We start from the raw sequence: 18,475 nt of genomic DNA, 5'->3' as shown, positions 1-18,475 counted from the left end.
AACACTCACTGTTTCTCTGTAAGATTTTCCTTGCACACAATTTTTCATGTGATCAGGGAATAATATTGGTTTGCTATAATTTTAACTGACATAAGAGCTGACTCTGTTGCAGGAGCTAAACATATGTGGGCTTCAAGAAAGATGAAAGAAGTGAAACTTCTTCATTCTCTGGTCCAGGAAAACATGTTGTTGAAGAACACAAAGGAAAATCTAATGGATTATGCAATAAAAGAAAATTAATCAGCACTGTTTTTTTTTGCTGGACTAGGAATAAAGAAGGACTGGGCTCAAATCCTGCTTCAGACAATTAATAATTGCCTCAATTTCCTCATCAGAAAAATGAAAGAATGGGTTCAATGGCCTTTCATCTGAATCAAAGTGATCCTATTATGGTATTAAAATCATTCAGAGTTAAGATCACTGACTTCATTTCACCTGAAAGTGACCTGAGAGATTATCTAGCCCAATAATCATTTCATAATTAGGAAACTGAGGCCTAGAGAATGAAAATAATTTGTTCAAGATCACAGAATTAGTAGTGAGTTATAACCAGAACTCATATTTCTTGGCTCCAAATCCAGGGGCCTTCTCTCATTAGTCTTTGCTGAATTAAATGTCTTCTTTCCCATCAGTTAGATAGCTATACACAAAAAATATTTTGGGTCAAATTCCAATGATACATTTTAACCAATGTTTCTGAAATCAGTGTTGTTCAACAGTTCCATTAGTAACTTACTTTTCATATTAAAAGAAAAAAATGTAGTTAGTGTGGGGAGACAATCATTTATAAATTTAATAGATATGGCTGGCTCCAGAGCAGTGAAAGAGCAAAAGGTACAGAGAAGCAGATTTTAGCTCAATATCATGAAAATTTTCCTCATAAATCTTGGGCAAGTTAACTAGCATCTCTGTGATGTTCTCTGTATTTTTTAAGTTCTCTCTTGTTTTAATGCAGTCCTGTGCAGGGTAGAAGCATGGCATGCTTCTCAAAGAAAGGGATAAGATTATCATTTAAAATAATAGAAAATGTTAAATTCAAAAGAAGGAAGAAATAGTAATATGGCTTTAATTTATATTTGAAAAGTTTTCTTTGAGATATACTTACTACAGTTGTAACTACATAAATATCTTTGTTTTACTCATAGCTCATTTAAAAAACACTTACCAGTTAGAAAAACAGGGGCCTTCCCGCACTTCTCCTGGCTTGTATACCTTTCCATTGGATTCACAAGGACATTCAGCCTTTAATATACAAGTAAGGTTTTCTCCAATATCATCAAGCAGATAACCTAAAATGTACTTCACAAAGTTATTCTTTAAGCATTAGAGTATGAAAAATATTTTCATGACAGCAACTTTCTGAGCAAAATTAAATAAACTCACTTAATCATTAGTTATTCCAAATGTAGACAACTTTTTAAAACATATTTCTCAAATTTATTTCTTAACAGATTCCAGGACTCAAATTCAAATTTCAGTAAATAGTTTGAAGAATAATTCATGAAAATTGGAATTGCATTCATCTTTGAATTTTTCTCCTCACAACTAATTTTAGTATGTACAAGGTGAGTGCTTGAAGAGGCAATGGACTTGGGCTAAGTCCCAGATCAGGCATTTCATTTAATCTGTTCTTCATCTGGGAAATAATACTTTCGTTCACAACCTCACAGATTTCTTGTGAGGAAAGTACTTTGTAAGCCTTTAAGTGATGAATTAAAAAAAGATATTCCTGTGGTTATTTGCAGAGCAAATGAAAATCCTTGTTGAGTCAGGTTCATGGCCCAAAGAGCCCTCCAAGAATTAGGAGTCAAATGTGGAAGGATTGAGAATTCAGGCACAATGAAGAAAGACTAAATACTAACTTGGAAAAATCCTTGTAGAATCCATTTTGGATATTCCCTTAGAATAATGCAATATGGATCTGTAAAGTTCTGGAATATTCTGCTGTCACCAGTAAATATTAGGCTGCTTGTGGAATTTTCATTGCTTTAGCTAGAAAATCATCTCAGAATATGTTACCTTCGGGGCAGACACAGCCATTCACACATTCACTGTTTTGGAAGGGAGCCACATTGGAGCATGTTGATGGGTTTGAAGGACTACATTCTTTATAGATTTGTGTTCCTGGACATACAGGTTTTTCTGAGGGAAAAAAAAACCATGACAAATAGAACAGAATGGTAATTAGTGAGATAATTTGCAATGTATGTGTGTTAGGATGGAGGAACGGTGCTAGAGAAATGAAAGTCAGGGGACAAGCTTGTCTTGTATAAGGCTTCTGATGTAAAATATGGACTACTTCTAAGTATGGAAGCTTCCTATTTTAACTAATTTTTCTTGATAACCGTGTGTTAAGATGTGTTAGAAGCTCTTCCGAGATCTAGTTACCATCTTTTCTGATACAGAGGAAAAACATGTCAAGCCACGTTCCAAGAACTCAGTTTTCAAGATTCCCAGAGCTGTTATCATTATCTCATGTTCGCAATGTGAATATTTCAATTTGTAAATATGAAACGACTTTATCTAGTTTGATTTGATTTGAACAAATGTCATAAAAAACAACTTTTAAAGTTTAGGTAAGTAATAGCAAACGAAATATTAGTAAGCTAATATTTAACATTTGCCTATGATGTTGAAAGAAAATCATAATACGGCAGAATGTTATAGATAGTTTTTCCTTTCTCTCTCTCTCTCATGTTGGTAATTCTTACTTTTTTGTGTGAAAACTAAAACTAAAATTCTATTATAAGGGGGCAGCTGGGTAGCTCAGTGGAGTGAGAGTCAGGCCTAGAGACGGGAGGTCCTAGGTTCAAACCCGGCCTCAGCCACTTCCCAGCTGTGTGACCCTGGGCAAGTCACTTGACCCCCATTGCCCACCCTTACCAATCTTCCACCTATGAGACAATACACCGAAGTACAAGGGTTTAAAAAAAAATTCTATTATAAGGAATTACAAATGAATATGTTTCCCGAATGCTTCCTACTCTTTATTCTTTTAAGAATAACAACTAGGAGCTTTGCACAGTGGCAGTATTGTAGCCAATGAAGTTTAACTGAGGCATGATTATTGCTAATTGAAAACTTTTCCCAAAGAATAGCAACTAGGAATGAAGAAAACAATTGAGCTGAACCCCCTACTGATCAATAACCCCCCCCCCAAATAAAAATTACATAGAGAAGTACCTATCTGTCAGGATCTAATAGGAAAACTAAAAGCAGTCTGACAAATATTTGGTTTGGACCAACTTTTTATAAAATATACTACAATAAACTTAAAATAGATATATGACTGAACATTAAAGTTAGACGCTGATTAGGCACCTTTCATAGTTATGGATATAGGAAGAATTCTGAACTATAAAGGATAAATGACATCACAAACCCCTAAAGATACTTTTGATTACATAAAATCTAAAACTTTTGCATAAGAAATTAATATCTAGAATTAAAAAGGAGGCAGTTAACTGGGAGGAAAATCTATTTTTAAATGTGGATAGAAGACTGTATACAGAGTCAGGAAGATCCAAGTTCAAATCCAGCCAAAGACAATTACAAGCTATGAGACCTTGGACAAGTCACTTACCTCTACCTCAGTTTCCATAGCAATAAAATGGGGGAAATAATAATACTTACTTCTCAGAGTTCTTTTAAGAATCAAATGAAAAAATAATATAATTAATATATAATTATGTATATATATTCACAAACACATGTATGTACATGTCATACGTTTATACCTAAATACACATGCCTTGCATATGTGTGTATATATATGTATATATATGTAGTTTCCCTGATCAATAGGCATGTTCTTTATTTCCACTTCACTGCTACTAAAAAAAGTGCTATATCATCAATAAAGTTCAGCAGCAAGAGTTAGGAAAAGAAATTCAGTTTAAATTCACTGTAGATAATATAAAATACTAGGGAATCCACCTATCAAGACAAGCCCAGGAATTATAAAAATACTTTTCACACAATATAGTCAGATCCAAACAATTGGAAAAAATATTAATTGCTCATGGGTAGGCCCAGGCAATATAATAAAAATGACAATTGTACCTAAATTATTCTACTTATTCAGTGCTCTACTAATCAAATTGCCCCAAAATTATTTGACTGAGCTAGGAAAAATAATAGCAAAATCCACCTGGGAGGACAAAAAAAAATAAGAAAATCCAGGGAATCAATGTAAAAAAATGTGAAAGAAGGTGGCATAGGAGCAGCATATCTCAAATTGTATTACAAATCTGTAACCATCAAAACAATCTGGTACTGGCTAAGAAATAGAGTGGTGGGTTAGACAAGCTACATAATGCCTATTAGATTGATTTATATGACAAAAAAGGGAAATAATAAATGTTGGAGGGAATATGGTAAAATTAAGACTAATGCCCTACTGGTGGGGTATGAACTTATTCAACCATTCTGGAGAGCAATTTGGAGGTGTGCCCAAAGGCCATTAAAATTATGATCCCTTTGATCTAGCAATACCACTACTAGGTCTGTATCTCAAAGGAATCATAAAAGGGAGAAAGGACCTACATGTGAAAAAATAGCAGCTCTTTTTGTGGTAGCAAAGAATTGGAAATGGAGGGGATGTCTATCAGTTGGGGAATGGCTGAATAAGCTGTGACACATTATTGTGATGGACTACTCATGTGCTATAAGAAATGATAAGAAGGATGATTTCGTAGAAACCTGGAAAGATCTACATGAACTGATGCAGAATGAAGTAAGTAGAACCAAGAGAACATTGGACACAATAAGCAATATTGTTTGATAGATAATTGGGAATTAGCTGTTCTTAGCAGTGATCCAAGACAATCCTCAAGAACTTATGATGAAAAATGCTATCTGCCTTCAGAGAAAGATTTGATGGATTCTGAATTGAAACCAAAACATAGTATTTTGATTTCTTTCTCCATTTTTTTTGGTTTGAGTTCTTTCCCACAAAATGATTGATATGGAAAAAGGTTTTACAATATTACATGTGTAAAATTTATATTAGATTGTTGTCTCAGGGAGCAAGAAGAAGAGAAAGGGGAAGGGAGAATTTGGTTCAAATGTAAAAGTATGTAATTAAGGAAAAAATAAAATATTATTTAAAATTTTTTAAAATAAAAACATTTTTAAAGTTCTGTTATAATTGGTATACAGATGACTTTTCTTCTTATATTTGATAAAAAAATGTATGTGTGTGGCTTTATACTAGGATATATTTATATATACCCATATATAGTACATATATATGTATATAGTAGATATATTTACATATATTTGTGTATACATGTATATATCATATGTATAGCATATATGTACATATCGTATCATACATGTATTTTTGTATATGCACACATACAATGGAGCTATATATGAATATGTGTATATATCCCACTATATATGCCACATATATATTTCTAATATAATATAAAAAGAATATATACCAAGATAATCGTAGTAGCGCTTTTTTGTAATACCAATGAATTGGAAACAAAGTACATGCCTATTGATCAGGAAAAGGCTAAACAATGTCATGATATATGGATATAACGATAATTTACTACACTGTTAGCAACAATGAATATGATGAGAGAAGCATGGGAAGAGTTAATATAATAAGTATAACCATGTGAAAAAAGAACAACAAATAAATATTTGGAGTTTTCTTGGCAGAGATACTGGAGTGGTTTGCCATTTCTTTCTTCAGTTCCTTTTATAGATGAGGAACTGAGGCAAATAGGGTTATATGACTTTCCCAAGGTCACACTGCTGATAAGTTTTGAGATCTGGTTGGACTCATAAGATGAGTCTTACTGATTTTAAGTCTACTGACCTATCTGCTGCCTCACCTTGCTACCCCAATATAGTGACTATAATAATTTTTTAAAATCTTCCATATATAGTTTTCTGCTTCATAGAAGGTTTTGAGATGGATTTTCATTGCTCTTGTCTAGGGCCATTATAGTTTCATAGAATTCACCTTTGATTGTTATGTTGTTGTTCACCCATTTATATAGTAGTTACTATGTTCATTATAAATTATAATTACAATCCTCTAGAAAAGAGTTAGATGAAGTCACTTCCCAACCTTCTTTGAAGTAGAAAACTGTGGATGTGGAAGACTTTTTTTTTAACATGTTTAATTTTACTGAAATGTTTTTCTTCCCTTTTCTTTTTTATATAAACTATTGCCTTCCACCTTAGAATCAGTACTGTTTGTATTGATTTCATAGCTGAAGAGTTGAAGAGAAATGAAATTCCTTGCAGGAATATCACCACAACTATTTACTCACTTGGCCAGGAGGTGGGATGTGAACATACATAGAGAAGAGTTAATATAGTGACTTCAAATTATAAATTAAACCATAACTCATACATTTATGTGTATTACAAATTATTTAAAAAACAAAAAATATAAACTTCAAGAATAGTGATTATTTTTATTCATATTTTTATATCACATATATTTCCCTTGTATCCATATCTCTCTTCCAAGAAACATCCCTGATAATAAAAACTAAAAATGGGAAGAAACAGGTGACTCAGGAGATAGGGAGCCAGGTCTAGAAATGGTAGGTCCTGGGTTCAAATCTGGCCTCAGATCTTCCTAGCTGTGTAACCTTGGGCAAGACACAACCCCAGTTTGTGGTGATATTCCTGCAAGGAATTTCATTTCTCTTCAACTGTTTTCTTGTCTGTGAAATGAGAATGTTGGACTTTGATAACTTAAGAAGGTTGCTTTAACTTCTACCATTCAATGACATACCACAGATTATATCAGGATCATTTCTCCACGATTCGTAGGCACCAGAACCATCTGAGGCACAGAGGCGAGACAATTCAGAGAAAGTGTCGCAAGTATATTTCTTGCCCCCATTCTTGCAGTAGTCTTCAATGCAGATTTGTCTGTATTCCCTGGACAAGGAAGTGATTTTTCCACACTTCTCAAAGTATGTTCCAATCACCTTGTTGCAATACTACAAAGGAAACAAAACACGTTCTATTTAAATGACACGAGAACACAAATTTGGAGTGAATCTAGTCAGCACAGTTTCATTATTTTTTTCCAGCTTTATTTAGCAGGACATGAAAAGGACCAAAATGGTAGAAGTGATACAGGACTGAGGCTTGGCTGGAAAAGAACAGTAATAAGAGAAGGCAGCAAGGGACTCAACAGGAAAGGACAGTGTACAGTTGAACTGGTTCATTAATGGGTCAAAATGGAGAAGGGAGGAGAGTATAGCTACTGTAGAGTCTGGGAAAAATTATGCAGATGAGGGATTGGAGTTTATAATTGTGGGAACTAAATATCTAGGAGACCATCAGATCCTGGAAATCTTACATTGTAGGAATCACAGAGTTATGTGTCTTAATTTGCCAGTGTGGTAGGTGGGATTCCAGACTGGCAAAAGTCAAGGGATGTGACATGTGGGGACTAAGGTGATACCCTGGCCAACTGGAGGATCTTGGGGGAGAGTTTAGACTGAGCTTGAAAAGGCAGCCCGTGACAGGCTCCCTCTCGCTGGCATTTTTTGAGGCTTGTGAAAGGAGCTCTCTCTCAGTCACCCTGGCACTTATCTGTATCAGCCATCTCTGGCAAGCAGTGTGTGTGTGGGGACCATGCCAGGCTGGGAATCCAGAAAGTTGGTCTCTTGGGTTCTGATCCCTTCCTGAACTCAAGCCCACTCCTTGGCTGATCTTCATTTGTCTGATCCGACCATGTGGGTAGCTGCATCCCCTGGCCTCCACTTGTGAAATGGACCAGGGCCCATGAAGAATCTAGGACCTGATGGAGCAGAAGTAACTCTGCTAGGGACTTTTTAAGTTAGTTAGGTTGGAAACTTTATTTCTCACTTTCTCTTTACTAACAAACACTTATAAATTTAGTATAAAGTTTCCAAGATTAATTTTTATTCATTACATAGAGAAGACAAAGAATAGGGTTTGGTTTGCAAAACAGAGGGCAGTGTTAAAAGTGGTGCATCTGTGGGTGATGGCATGATCGAGAGTGTGAATTCAGGTCTTCTCAGCTTCAATTCCATCACTGTATCTATTATGCTACCTGGGTGTCTCATACATATGATTGGTCAATCTAAGGACCGAGGACCAACAGAACAGTCTGATTTTACAATCATCTCCCTCTTCTTCCTTTCACAACAAATTCCTCTAACTATTTCAGGAGGCATGCAAACACCTTGCAAGGAGTGCTAGCGTCACTATCCCCATGCACCCCTAATTCCACAGTGATTGGGAGTATAGGGAGGAAAAATACTATGAAAATAAATCATTTCCTAGTCATTATATACAAATACTTAAGTATTCCTAGCTGTTCCCACATAGAACTGTGTGGGATAGGGTTCTCAAAATAGCTAGTGGAGACATTTGACCTGTGAACCAATTCAGAGGACCCCAGAATCCCCATACTGGTTCTCCTCCCGTGCCATGGCACCTGGGGAGGATAGTAGAGGAAGTAGTTCAGCTAAAGTCTCCTAACCACCACTATGAACACAACTTGAAATGCCAGTTCCATTCCAGTAAGTGGAGGACTTTAAAAATTATAACTGTCAGGATTCATCTCATTGTCTAGTTTGTAGCTTCTATGACTTCTTCTTATTATGACTATGGGGATGTGCTTGTTTCTTAGGATTTTTTGATGCAAGAGCCACACATCTCATGAATATTAATCAATTAATAAACATCTGCTATGTGTTAAGCACCTACAAAGCCAGGTATTGTGCTAAGTCCTAGGGGTTTAAAAAAAGAGGTAAAAAATAGCCCCTGACCTGAAGGAGCTCACAACTGAACAAATATAAATGAATTCATGTTGCTTGCTAGCAATCACAAGTAGCAGAGGTAACAGTGGTTAACAAAAGCCTTTTTCTCCTTAAAATTATAATCTTTGTGAAAGAATCTCCCTTCCTTCTAGAATTAGCATTCATATTTAGACATAAGCATCTCCATGAAGTCTTTGATCATTATTCTAGGGCAGTGATGGGCAAACTTTTTAAAGAGGGGGCCAAAGGAAAGGAAATGCTCATCTGTCAGTCTGTTTCTAAGGCAACTCTTTCCAAGTTTCATTGTATTGTATCCTACTCACGGTATTCTTCAGATTAGGAATAATGTCGTGTGGCCAGATAGAACATTTCAGGGGGCCAGATCGCAGGCTGTAGTTTTCCCATCACTGTTCTAGGGGGAACAACCCAAGATCCTGCTCCTGATAGTTCTCCCACAAAGATTCATGCCCTGATCAATTGACTAATATCCTACAGGTGTTTTGATTGTTCATGCTTTCTTTTGTTTTTACTCAGGAACCAGCCAAAAAGATCTCTTCCTTTCTTTTCCCAATAATAACTTTGTGGGTTTCTATCTATTTGGGCACAAATGGCCTCAGAGTACCTGGCGTCATAGATAAGACCCTCCATATTCTCCTTGTTGTCTAACTGAGCAAATTGGGAAATATTTCAATCTTAGAATATCATTCGAACAATTACTTTGCTAAAGAATCCCAAACTATAGATCTGGAAGGACACGTAATTAGTGCCATTAATACTTTTCTCTTCACAAATCACCATCCCGGAATCCCTAAAACATAGGAAGCATTTCTATAAGATATCTAAAAAAGGCACACTTTTCCTATACAAAGAGGGAAAACTACACAGTCATCTTTGGAGTGACCACTGCCCTGTCTGGGGAACTGCTATATTATTGCTTCAATCTGGATTTCGACTTGGAGGTCCTCAGCAGCTCATTCCCACTTTCAGTTGTGGTAAGAATGGCCTATAAAAATCTTTTGGACATTAATAACAATAACTAATATTTATGTGGAACTTTAAGGAATACAAGGCACTTTGCATATATTATTTCATCTCATTCTTGCCCCAACCCCGTGATGTAGCCGCCATTATCTTCTTCATTATACAGATAAAAAACCCTGAAATTGGGATAGGTCAGGTGTCAGTCAGCAAGTATTTATCAAGTGCTTACTATGTGTTAGGCACTGGACTAAGTATTGGGGATACGAGGAAAGGGAAAAGATGGCCCCTATTCACAAGGAATTCAAAATCTAAGGAGGAAACAAATCTCAGAGGGGAAGACAGCAACTGTAGCCATTGTCTGATGTGAATCAAGTTTGTGGGTTTCCTTTTTTCTTCTCCAGTGTCGAAGCTCAGTTATCATATAATCACTCATTTGGAAATGCATTTGCCCCAAAATGAAGGAGTCGAAATGGGCAAGGGAAAGGAAGGAGAGAATAAGAATGTATGTAACACCTGCCTTTTACTAAACACTTTACAAATATTAACTCATAACAACAGGGAGAAGTCAATGTTGTTATTATCCCCACTTTACAGATGAGGAAACGAAGACAAATTAAAATTAAGTGACTCATCCAGGGTCACAAAACTAGTATCCGAGGCCACACTTAAACTCAGATCTTCCTGCCTTTAAGTCCAGCTGTGCCACCTCCTGGGAGAAACTGGTCATATCTCTTCATTTTAAAATCCATAAACTAGTTCAAGCCCCCATTTGAGTTGCTGCAGCGAGTGACCCCGATGTAATGCCTCAGTATCCCTATCTGTAAAATTGGAAGTTAGATTAGATGATCTCTAAAGTCCCCTACCATTCTAAAATTTCATCATCTTCCAAGATCCTAGAACAGGATGATGGCTGTGAAAAGGTAAATGAAGGTAGTTTGCTAGAAATGCTACACAGAAATCACAGGAAATCGTCATAATAAGCAGGTTCTACAGTTCTTTCTTACCTCTTTTCCATCCTCACATTCTTCATATTGCTTAGCAGTGGATTTAGGACAGTCATCAGAAATTTTACTGCTGGCGATGTTTTCGTCAATATCTCCTTCAAAAAAAAAAGTTCAAGCATTCTTTTACTTGGAGATATCGGAAATGCTTCCTACTTATATAAGTTAAACATAGTAGCATAGGGGGGAAAATGATGTTTCAGCATTAACTGTTATACACCAGCACAGTTCCTGAAATAGAAGCTTACTTCTTCTAATAGGAGGCTTGGTGAGTGATAGGATTGCTACATTGGTGCTATTTTGTTTAGACATAAAACATAGACTATTCATATAAGGAGTCTTACCGGCAGCATCACTCAGTTTTCCACAAAGACCACAGGTAGGATATGATTTGTGAAGAGTAAGCTACAAAAGAAAATTGCATTTAAATTGAAAATGCCTCTAAAAGCAGAGCACACCCAATCATGAGGTTTTCTCTAACTGCGTTGTTTTGAGTAAATTCCAGGTGGGTCAAATAGGGAGAATTAGAGATGGCTTTTCCCAGCTTCAGAGTAAGAGAACCAAAGCTCCCAGTGAATAGAATGGAAACTTGGTTATTAACTGCTAAGGTTGTACATTTCCACTTCCTGAAGACACATATGCAAATGATTTTAAATTATTAAAATGAAAAATCTAGTAGATGTTAAAGTCAGAGTTTATTGTTAAAACCCAGATTTTCTATGGAATGTACACATTAACATCAACTATAAAGTATTATAGAAAGATTTCTAGATTCAGGACCAAGATGCTGGTATCTAGTCATTGTTCTCCCACAAAGAAACTGTGTAACTGGGGGCAAAATCACTGAACTTCTTTGTCCTAAGTTTCCTCATCTATATAAAATGGAGCACTGTTGAATCACTGACAGAGCTCAAATACATGGCTAGGCTATGCGTTCTGACTCATCCTGGTTGTGTAACCCTAGACAAGATAATTCTCTCTTTGGTGCCTAAGTCATAGAATGTACAACTGTATAACAGAATATATGACCGTAAATTGAAGAATTAATTGCAATCTTAGAGGGAATTTCCTCTGAACTTATTTTAAAAAACATCACAGGGGCAGCTGGGTAGCTCAGTGGAGTGAGAGTCAGGCCTAGAGACAGGAGGTCCTAGGTTCAAACCCGGCCTCAGCCACTTCCCAGCTGTGTGACCCTGGGCAAGTCACTTGACCCCCATTGCCCACCCTTACCAATCTTCCACCTATGAGACAATACACCGAAGTACAAGGGTTTAAAAAAAAAACCATCACAGATCTCTACTAAAAGGACAAAGAAATGAAGATCCTAGACTAAGAGGTCTCTTTAGTCCTTTGTTTTGTCATTGTATCCTCTAACACTTAACTTATTATAAGATTGGGCACGTGTGTACTTAATAAATGATTCTGGATTGCTTCGTTTTTTCTAGCTCTAAATGTCTCTGATTCTATATTCTCGTGGCTTGTTTTCTTTCTAATTGAGGGTCAGTGATAAAGTGATAATGCTTATTAATATGTGCAGGCCAGTATTAGTAAAATGGACTTTTTTTGGTATTGGAAGTGCTATTTCTTTTGGGCACATTTTATACCTTTGCCATTTAGGTTTGCTGGCTATCTTATAGTTAACCATAGAAATAGAAAGAAAAGATGATATTTAGATATATATGATTTATTTCTATTCTAAAGCTTCCCTGATAACATTGTTACAGAATTAGATCAGAGATATACTTACTGACAATTTATCCTTGGTGTTCCATATTAAAGACAGGATTCCTCTACGGCTTTCCAGCTTAGTAGAGTCTCCATAATGTTTTATGTGAATCATCTTGTTATTAAATGGAACAGATATCCTGTAAAAGTATTACTATGTATTAAACAGAAGACACTTGTTAAACATTTCATTTTCTAAATAAAATCCATTTTGACCTTATGCTCAGAACTGAACTTTCCACTTAAACCTACCTTCCTATTTTTTTTTTTTGTCCACAGCATTCTCATTTTTCCAGTCATACAGATTTGCAAAGTGAGAGTCATTTCCTACTCTTCACTCTTCTTTAACCCTCTCAATATCCAATCAGCTACCAAGTCTTGTCAATTCTATCTTTTTGCTCTCTCTCACCCATCCCCTTCTCGCCATTCATATTCCAACCATCCAACTTCAGATCCTCATCATTTCTGTCCTGGATTATTTCAAGAGCCTGCTAATTGCCCTCCCTATATCCTTCCAGTCTCTCCTGTCTCTTATCCATCCTCCACACAACTGCCTAAATTATATTCCCAAAATGCCATTTTGTGACACTTCTGCTCAACAAGCTCTGATATCTCCTATTACCTGAAAAATAAAATACAAATTCATCTGCTTGGCATTTAAAATTCTTCACAATCTGTTTCCAGACAGTCTTTTGAATAAATATACATTACTACTCCAGATATACTTTGTTTTCCAATAAAAGTGGCCCACTTGCTGCTCCTAGTATAGAGAATAAAGTCTCTATCTCAGCACCTTTACACAGGCTGCCCCCATTGCCTAAATGCTGTTTGTCCTCCTGAATTTACCTTGAAACCACTAGCTCTTTTCAAGGTCCAGATCAAGTTCCTTCTTCCTTCAAGATGCCTTCTCTTATTCCCTCACCGCTTAGTCCCCCACCGGACATTGTCAAAATCACTTTAGACTTCTTTTGTGTACATCTGTATTTACCTATCTGTAAACATTTTGTATCCTCTCGCTGCCAAGGAACATAAGCTCCTTGAGAGCAGAGATCTCTCACTTTTGTATTTGTGTCCCCAACATACACGGTAAGTGCTCAGTACACAGTAGGTGCTTAATAAATGCTTGTTGAGTGATCAATTAATTGGCTAAAAATATTTCCCTATTAATACTACACCTAGCAATGACCTCACAATAAATGCTCTTTTATCACCTCAGAAGTATTCTTTCATTATCTAATGCTTCTAGAAATAATGTGATTTACAAACAGTAGTTTCAGTGGCCTAAAATTTTAAGCTTATGGAGAGTTCTCAAGCTCATTGGATTTTGAATACATAACAGCTAAATCTTCTGGATTGAAAAGTGAAAAATGCATCCAGTCACCCGGGAATGTAATCTCCATGATGCTTGGAAACATCTAGAATACTGAATTACCGCATCTAAAAACATCAAGAGTCTTCGATTTGGCATAATTTTTGGATATGACAAAAGACACATTTTAAAATATCTTAGTTACAAAGTATTATGATAATTGAATTACTAATACAATTATATTTTTCACCTTTATGATGACTAAAAATGGTATCACATTTTAAAATTTCTCTTAGTTTTTAAAATACCAACCGTCATTTCAGTCTTCAGATAAATTGAGGATAGCACTGGAAATGTAATTCTCAAAATAATCACAAGAATTTGGTAAAGCTATTTAAAAAATTACTTTTCATTTTTTGTGCAAAGCGCAAGCATTTAAATATACTACTGCTATTACTAGTTAGCATTTATATAGGGCTTATCAGTTTGCAAAGCACTTTATAAATATTATTTCATCCTTACAACACTGGCAGGTAGGTGCTATCATTATCCCCAATTTACAATCAAGGAAACTGAGGCAGATAATGGTCAAGTGATTTTTCTAGGGTCACATAGCTTGTAAGCACGTGAGGCTATATTTGAAATCAGCCTTCTTTGTTTTAGATCCAGCCTTCTATTCATTTCAGTATGCAAATGCCTAGAGGTGACCTATGTGTTTATTTGTGTATGTAATCTTAACAAGGCAATGTGCACACACATATATTTATTTTTAAAACCAAGCTGTATGGGAGCAGCTGGGTAGCTCAGCTGACTGAGAGCTAGGCCTAGAGACGGGAGGTCCTGGGTTCAAATCTGGCCTCAGACATTTCCTAACTGTGTGACCCTGGGCAAGTCACTCAACCCCCATTGCCTAGCCCTTCCTGCTCTTCTGCCTTGGAATCAATACATAGTATTGATCAATACATAGTATCCAATACATAGTATTGATTCCAAGGCAGAAGGCAAAGGTCTAAAAAATAAAATAAGATAAGATAAAACTAAGCTGTTTGGAACAAAAGTTATTGCAAGTGGGAATAATAGTACCTACACTACTTTGTGGGGATAAAATAAGATAACATTTGTAAAGCACTTCACAAATAAAAGCACTATATTTTTAAAATGTAACACACACATCGTGTGTTAGACTATAATATGATATTATATAGAACCTGTTCCAGATAGTCTTAACAAGACAGTAACAGAAAGTGTTCTAGTCTTAGTCCTTTCTCTTCTGTGTATTTTAAAATAACTTTTATTAATTCTCTTTTAAAACATTTCCGTCTCTGACTCTTTGCAGAAAAGCCAGTGTTTTGTTTTTCAGACATAGTTACCTTTCTCCATTAACCAGGATGGTTTTTCCACTAATAGAGATATCATTACCATCGATTAGGATCGTTATATTTTCAATATCATTCTGATTATTTCGCTTGATTTCAATGTTAAAATAACTTCCAGATTCAACACAGTGACGACAGAAGGTGTATGTGCACGAAGATTCGAAGGAAAAGATCTGATCATTAAAGGTCTTATATGCTCCTTTGCCCCAAGTAGAAGATTCACCTAAAACATGCCAAAAAGATATTCATTATTATACAGTAGGTGCCGACACCTTCTCCAGGTGAAATTTGGAAGATTCCTCATGGACTAATGAGAATTATTGAAATGTAAAAACTAATTATCCTGTGTATCAATTCCATCTATCACAATTATAAAGATATTATGATAAACTTCACTATGGCCAAAACTCTTCCCATTAAGTGTTGAGGGAGAGAGAAAGGATTTCCTTGGTTCTTTGAAATTTATTTTATATAGATATCAACAATGGAAGCAAATCTTGTGTCCCCAGGGAAATGGAAAATAGGTTTTATTGCCTCTTATTTGCCTGGCACAGGCATTTTTAGGCAACTGAAAATCACTCTTCACAGCTAGTAATCATTTCCCCTGAGAGTATATAAAAGACATCTTGCATCATTCATTTCGCTGTCCATCTGCATCTTAAGAGTAGTTACAGGAACAATAAAAATACTCTTGTCCTAGATCTGAACAGATTATTTATAGTCTCAGCTGACACAGAACGGAGGAAGGAATATCTACAATTTGAATAATTCTGATTTGTGACTTTATGAACAGAATTTAATTATTTCATGTCCATTAAAAAGGTTAGGATAACTGAGGAAAGCTAGGTGGCTTGGTGGATAAGGAGCCAAGCCTGGAGATAGAATGTCCTGAGTTCAAATCCTCAGGTACTACCTAGCTGAGTGACCCTGTCACTTAACCCCCATTGCCTAGCCCTTATTGCTCTTCCTAATACATAGTATTGATTCTAGGATGGAAGGCATGATATATTTATACAGATATACACACATGGGTATATATTCACATACATGTACACATATTATACATATATGTACACATATATAGGACAAACTAGGCATGGTGGCAACATCTGTGATCTCTGGTACTGGGGGATAGTGAGTCAAGTAGATCAATCTGAGCTCTAGTGGGCTAAATCAATCAGATATTCTAAATAAGTGGAGCACCAGTATGGTGAGCCTCTCAATATCTTGGAGGGGGTGGGGTACCTAAGAGGGACCAGCCTATGAAGTTTGGGAAAAGGAGCAATTTTCTTTACTGATCAAGAGTAGGATCAGTCTGTGAGTGACCAAGCAAGATACTTCCAGCCTGGGAAAGTTAAGGACAGATAGATAGATAGAAGATAGAAGATAGACTGATTGGATAGAAGATAGACAGATAGGAAGAGAGAAAGAAAAAAAAGAGGGTGAGGAAGAGAGAGAAGGAGGCCAAAGGAAGAAAGAAAGAAGAAAGAAAGAAAGAAAGAAAGAAAGAAAGAAAGANNNNAAGAAAGAAAGAAAGAAAGAAAGAAAGAAAGAAAGAAAGAAAGAAAGAAAGAAAGAAAGAAAGGGAGGGAGGAAGGAAAGAAGGAAAGGGAGGGAGGAAGGAAAGAAGGAAAGGGAGGGAGGAAGGAAAGAAAGAAAGAAAGAAAGAGAAGGAAAGAAAGGAGAAAGAAAAAGAGAGAGAGGGAAGAAAGAAGGGAGGAAAGGAAGAAGGGAGAGAGAGAGGGAGGTAAAGAAATTAAGCACTGGTTGGCTTTTCTAACTGTGTGCACTACATTAAATATATCCCCACTTTTTAAAAAAGTTTTTTAACACAATCAAGACACATAAAGTCATAGATTTAGCATAGGAAGGGGCTTTAAAGGTCAATCAGCACAATGTTCCCTCTATCCCCCACTTTTTTTCCAGATGAGGAAATAAAAGTGCAGACTAGTGAAATTAATCACAATAAGTACCAAAGTCAGGATTCAAATCCAGGTCCACCCTATTCCTTTCTTCCACTGTTCACTTGGTACATTGATTTCACCCATTACACAATGTAGAAAAATAACATCTACACTACACAAAAATGTAAAAAACAACAACCCAGAAGCCCCACAAAATGTTAATCAAACTGACATAGGAAAACAAGCCACATATGGCCTGAATTTTTTAAAGTGGCGTCAGCACAATTGTTTTTAACATCATTGGAGGCGAAAAGAATTTGTTTGAAAGCAATACAGTAACTTCATTATATTATTCCTTACCTACAACAGTACTTGTTTGAGAATATTTTGGCGTTGCTTCAGGAATATGGGATCCTTTGTCTATTCAATGCAAAAGAAGGCATATTTAATTTCCACAAGAAGTATTTTTTCTTTTAAATGAAGGAAAAATTTGTATGAATAATAAAAATGCCATATGATTGAATAATGAAGAGCTCCTTTATTTTAAATAAAAGAACATATATAGGTTCAGGGCAGACCTGGTGAGCCTAAATTATCCTTCTATTTCCACGATATATGTATGTGATCACTGGTGTTACCCCTGCCAGATAGAAAGTGACCCTTTTTCATTATGCAATTCCTTAGCACACCTCTAGTCAAAGGTAGAAATGAGACCATTCATTTTAGGGCCCTGTGTGATAGCTAAAAGGTCTCATCTCCTATGGATGCAATGTTTCTCTTTTAATGTTTCTCGGGGCAGCTGGGTAGCTCAGTGGATTGAGAGTCAGGCCTAGAGACGGGAGGTCCTGGGTTCAAATCAGGCCTCAGACACTTCCCAGCTGTGTGACCCTGGGCAAGTCACTTGACCCCCATTGTCCACCCTTACCACTCTTCCACCTAGGGGCCAATACACAGAAGTTAAGGGTTTTAAAAAAAAAGAATAAAAAAATAAAAACGAAGGTTCAGTTTGTTTCATTTTTATACACTCAGCCCGTTATATTGTGATATACTTGGGCTGTTATATTTTCATACTAGCATCAGTCTCTGTATAGGTCTTAGGGAGGAGATTTAATTGAGTAGGTTCTATTAATTAATAACTAAGAGAATCTGTATTAAGAAAATACATCTTAAGTTTGAAAATTTAAATTTCTGAGAACCAGATTTTTCTCAGTGTCCTCTTCTCTTTAACATAAACATTCAAATTAGTTTGTGTACTCAAGTCTATATTCTGAAACAATCAGGATAGGTGGGATAAACATGCAAATAAAAATACAGAACAATTACTATACTTCTTTCTTAGAAATAATAAATTCATCTTCACTAAAACAATGAACTTTGTAGAGAGAAGAAAGGATAAGCCTGG

At 36.0% G+C, this 18,475-nt stretch overlaps 1 protein-coding gene and 1 pseudogene across 1 annotated transcript in view; one reads left to right on the top strand and one right to left on the bottom strand.

Moving 5' to 3' along the window:
- The window catches only part of MUC19 (mucin 19, oligomeric), a 56,550-nt gene that overhangs the window by 38,024 nt on the left and 51 nt on the right, over positions 1-18,475 (bottom strand). Inside the window, exons 2-8 of the mRNA XM_044679107.1 lie at positions 15,164-15,392; positions 12,507-12,624; positions 11,104-11,164; positions 10,763-10,857; positions 6,770-6,980; positions 2,020-2,142; positions 1,166-1,289 (exon numbers count right to left, since the gene is read on the bottom strand). Of these exons, the coding sequence (XP_044535042.1) occupies positions 1,166-1,289; positions 2,020-2,142; positions 6,770-6,980; positions 10,763-10,857; positions 11,104-11,164; positions 12,507-12,624; positions 15,164-15,392 (961 nt within the window). The remainder of the gene's footprint in view (positions 1-1,165; positions 1,290-2,019; positions 2,143-6,769; positions 6,981-10,762; positions 10,858-11,103; positions 11,165-12,506; positions 12,625-15,163; positions 15,393-18,475) is intronic.
- LOC123250842 lies at positions 3,014-3,096 on the top strand (annotated as a pseudogene).

Source organism: Gracilinanus agilis, chromosome 5 (assembly GCF_016433145.1).
Source record: "Gracilinanus agilis isolate LMUSP501 chromosome 5, AgileGrace, whole genome shotgun sequence".
Classification (NCBI taxonomy): domain Eukaryota; kingdom Metazoa; phylum Chordata; class Mammalia; order Didelphimorphia; family Didelphidae; genus Gracilinanus; species Gracilinanus agilis.
This window is presented reverse-complemented; position numbering and strand designations above follow the sequence as displayed.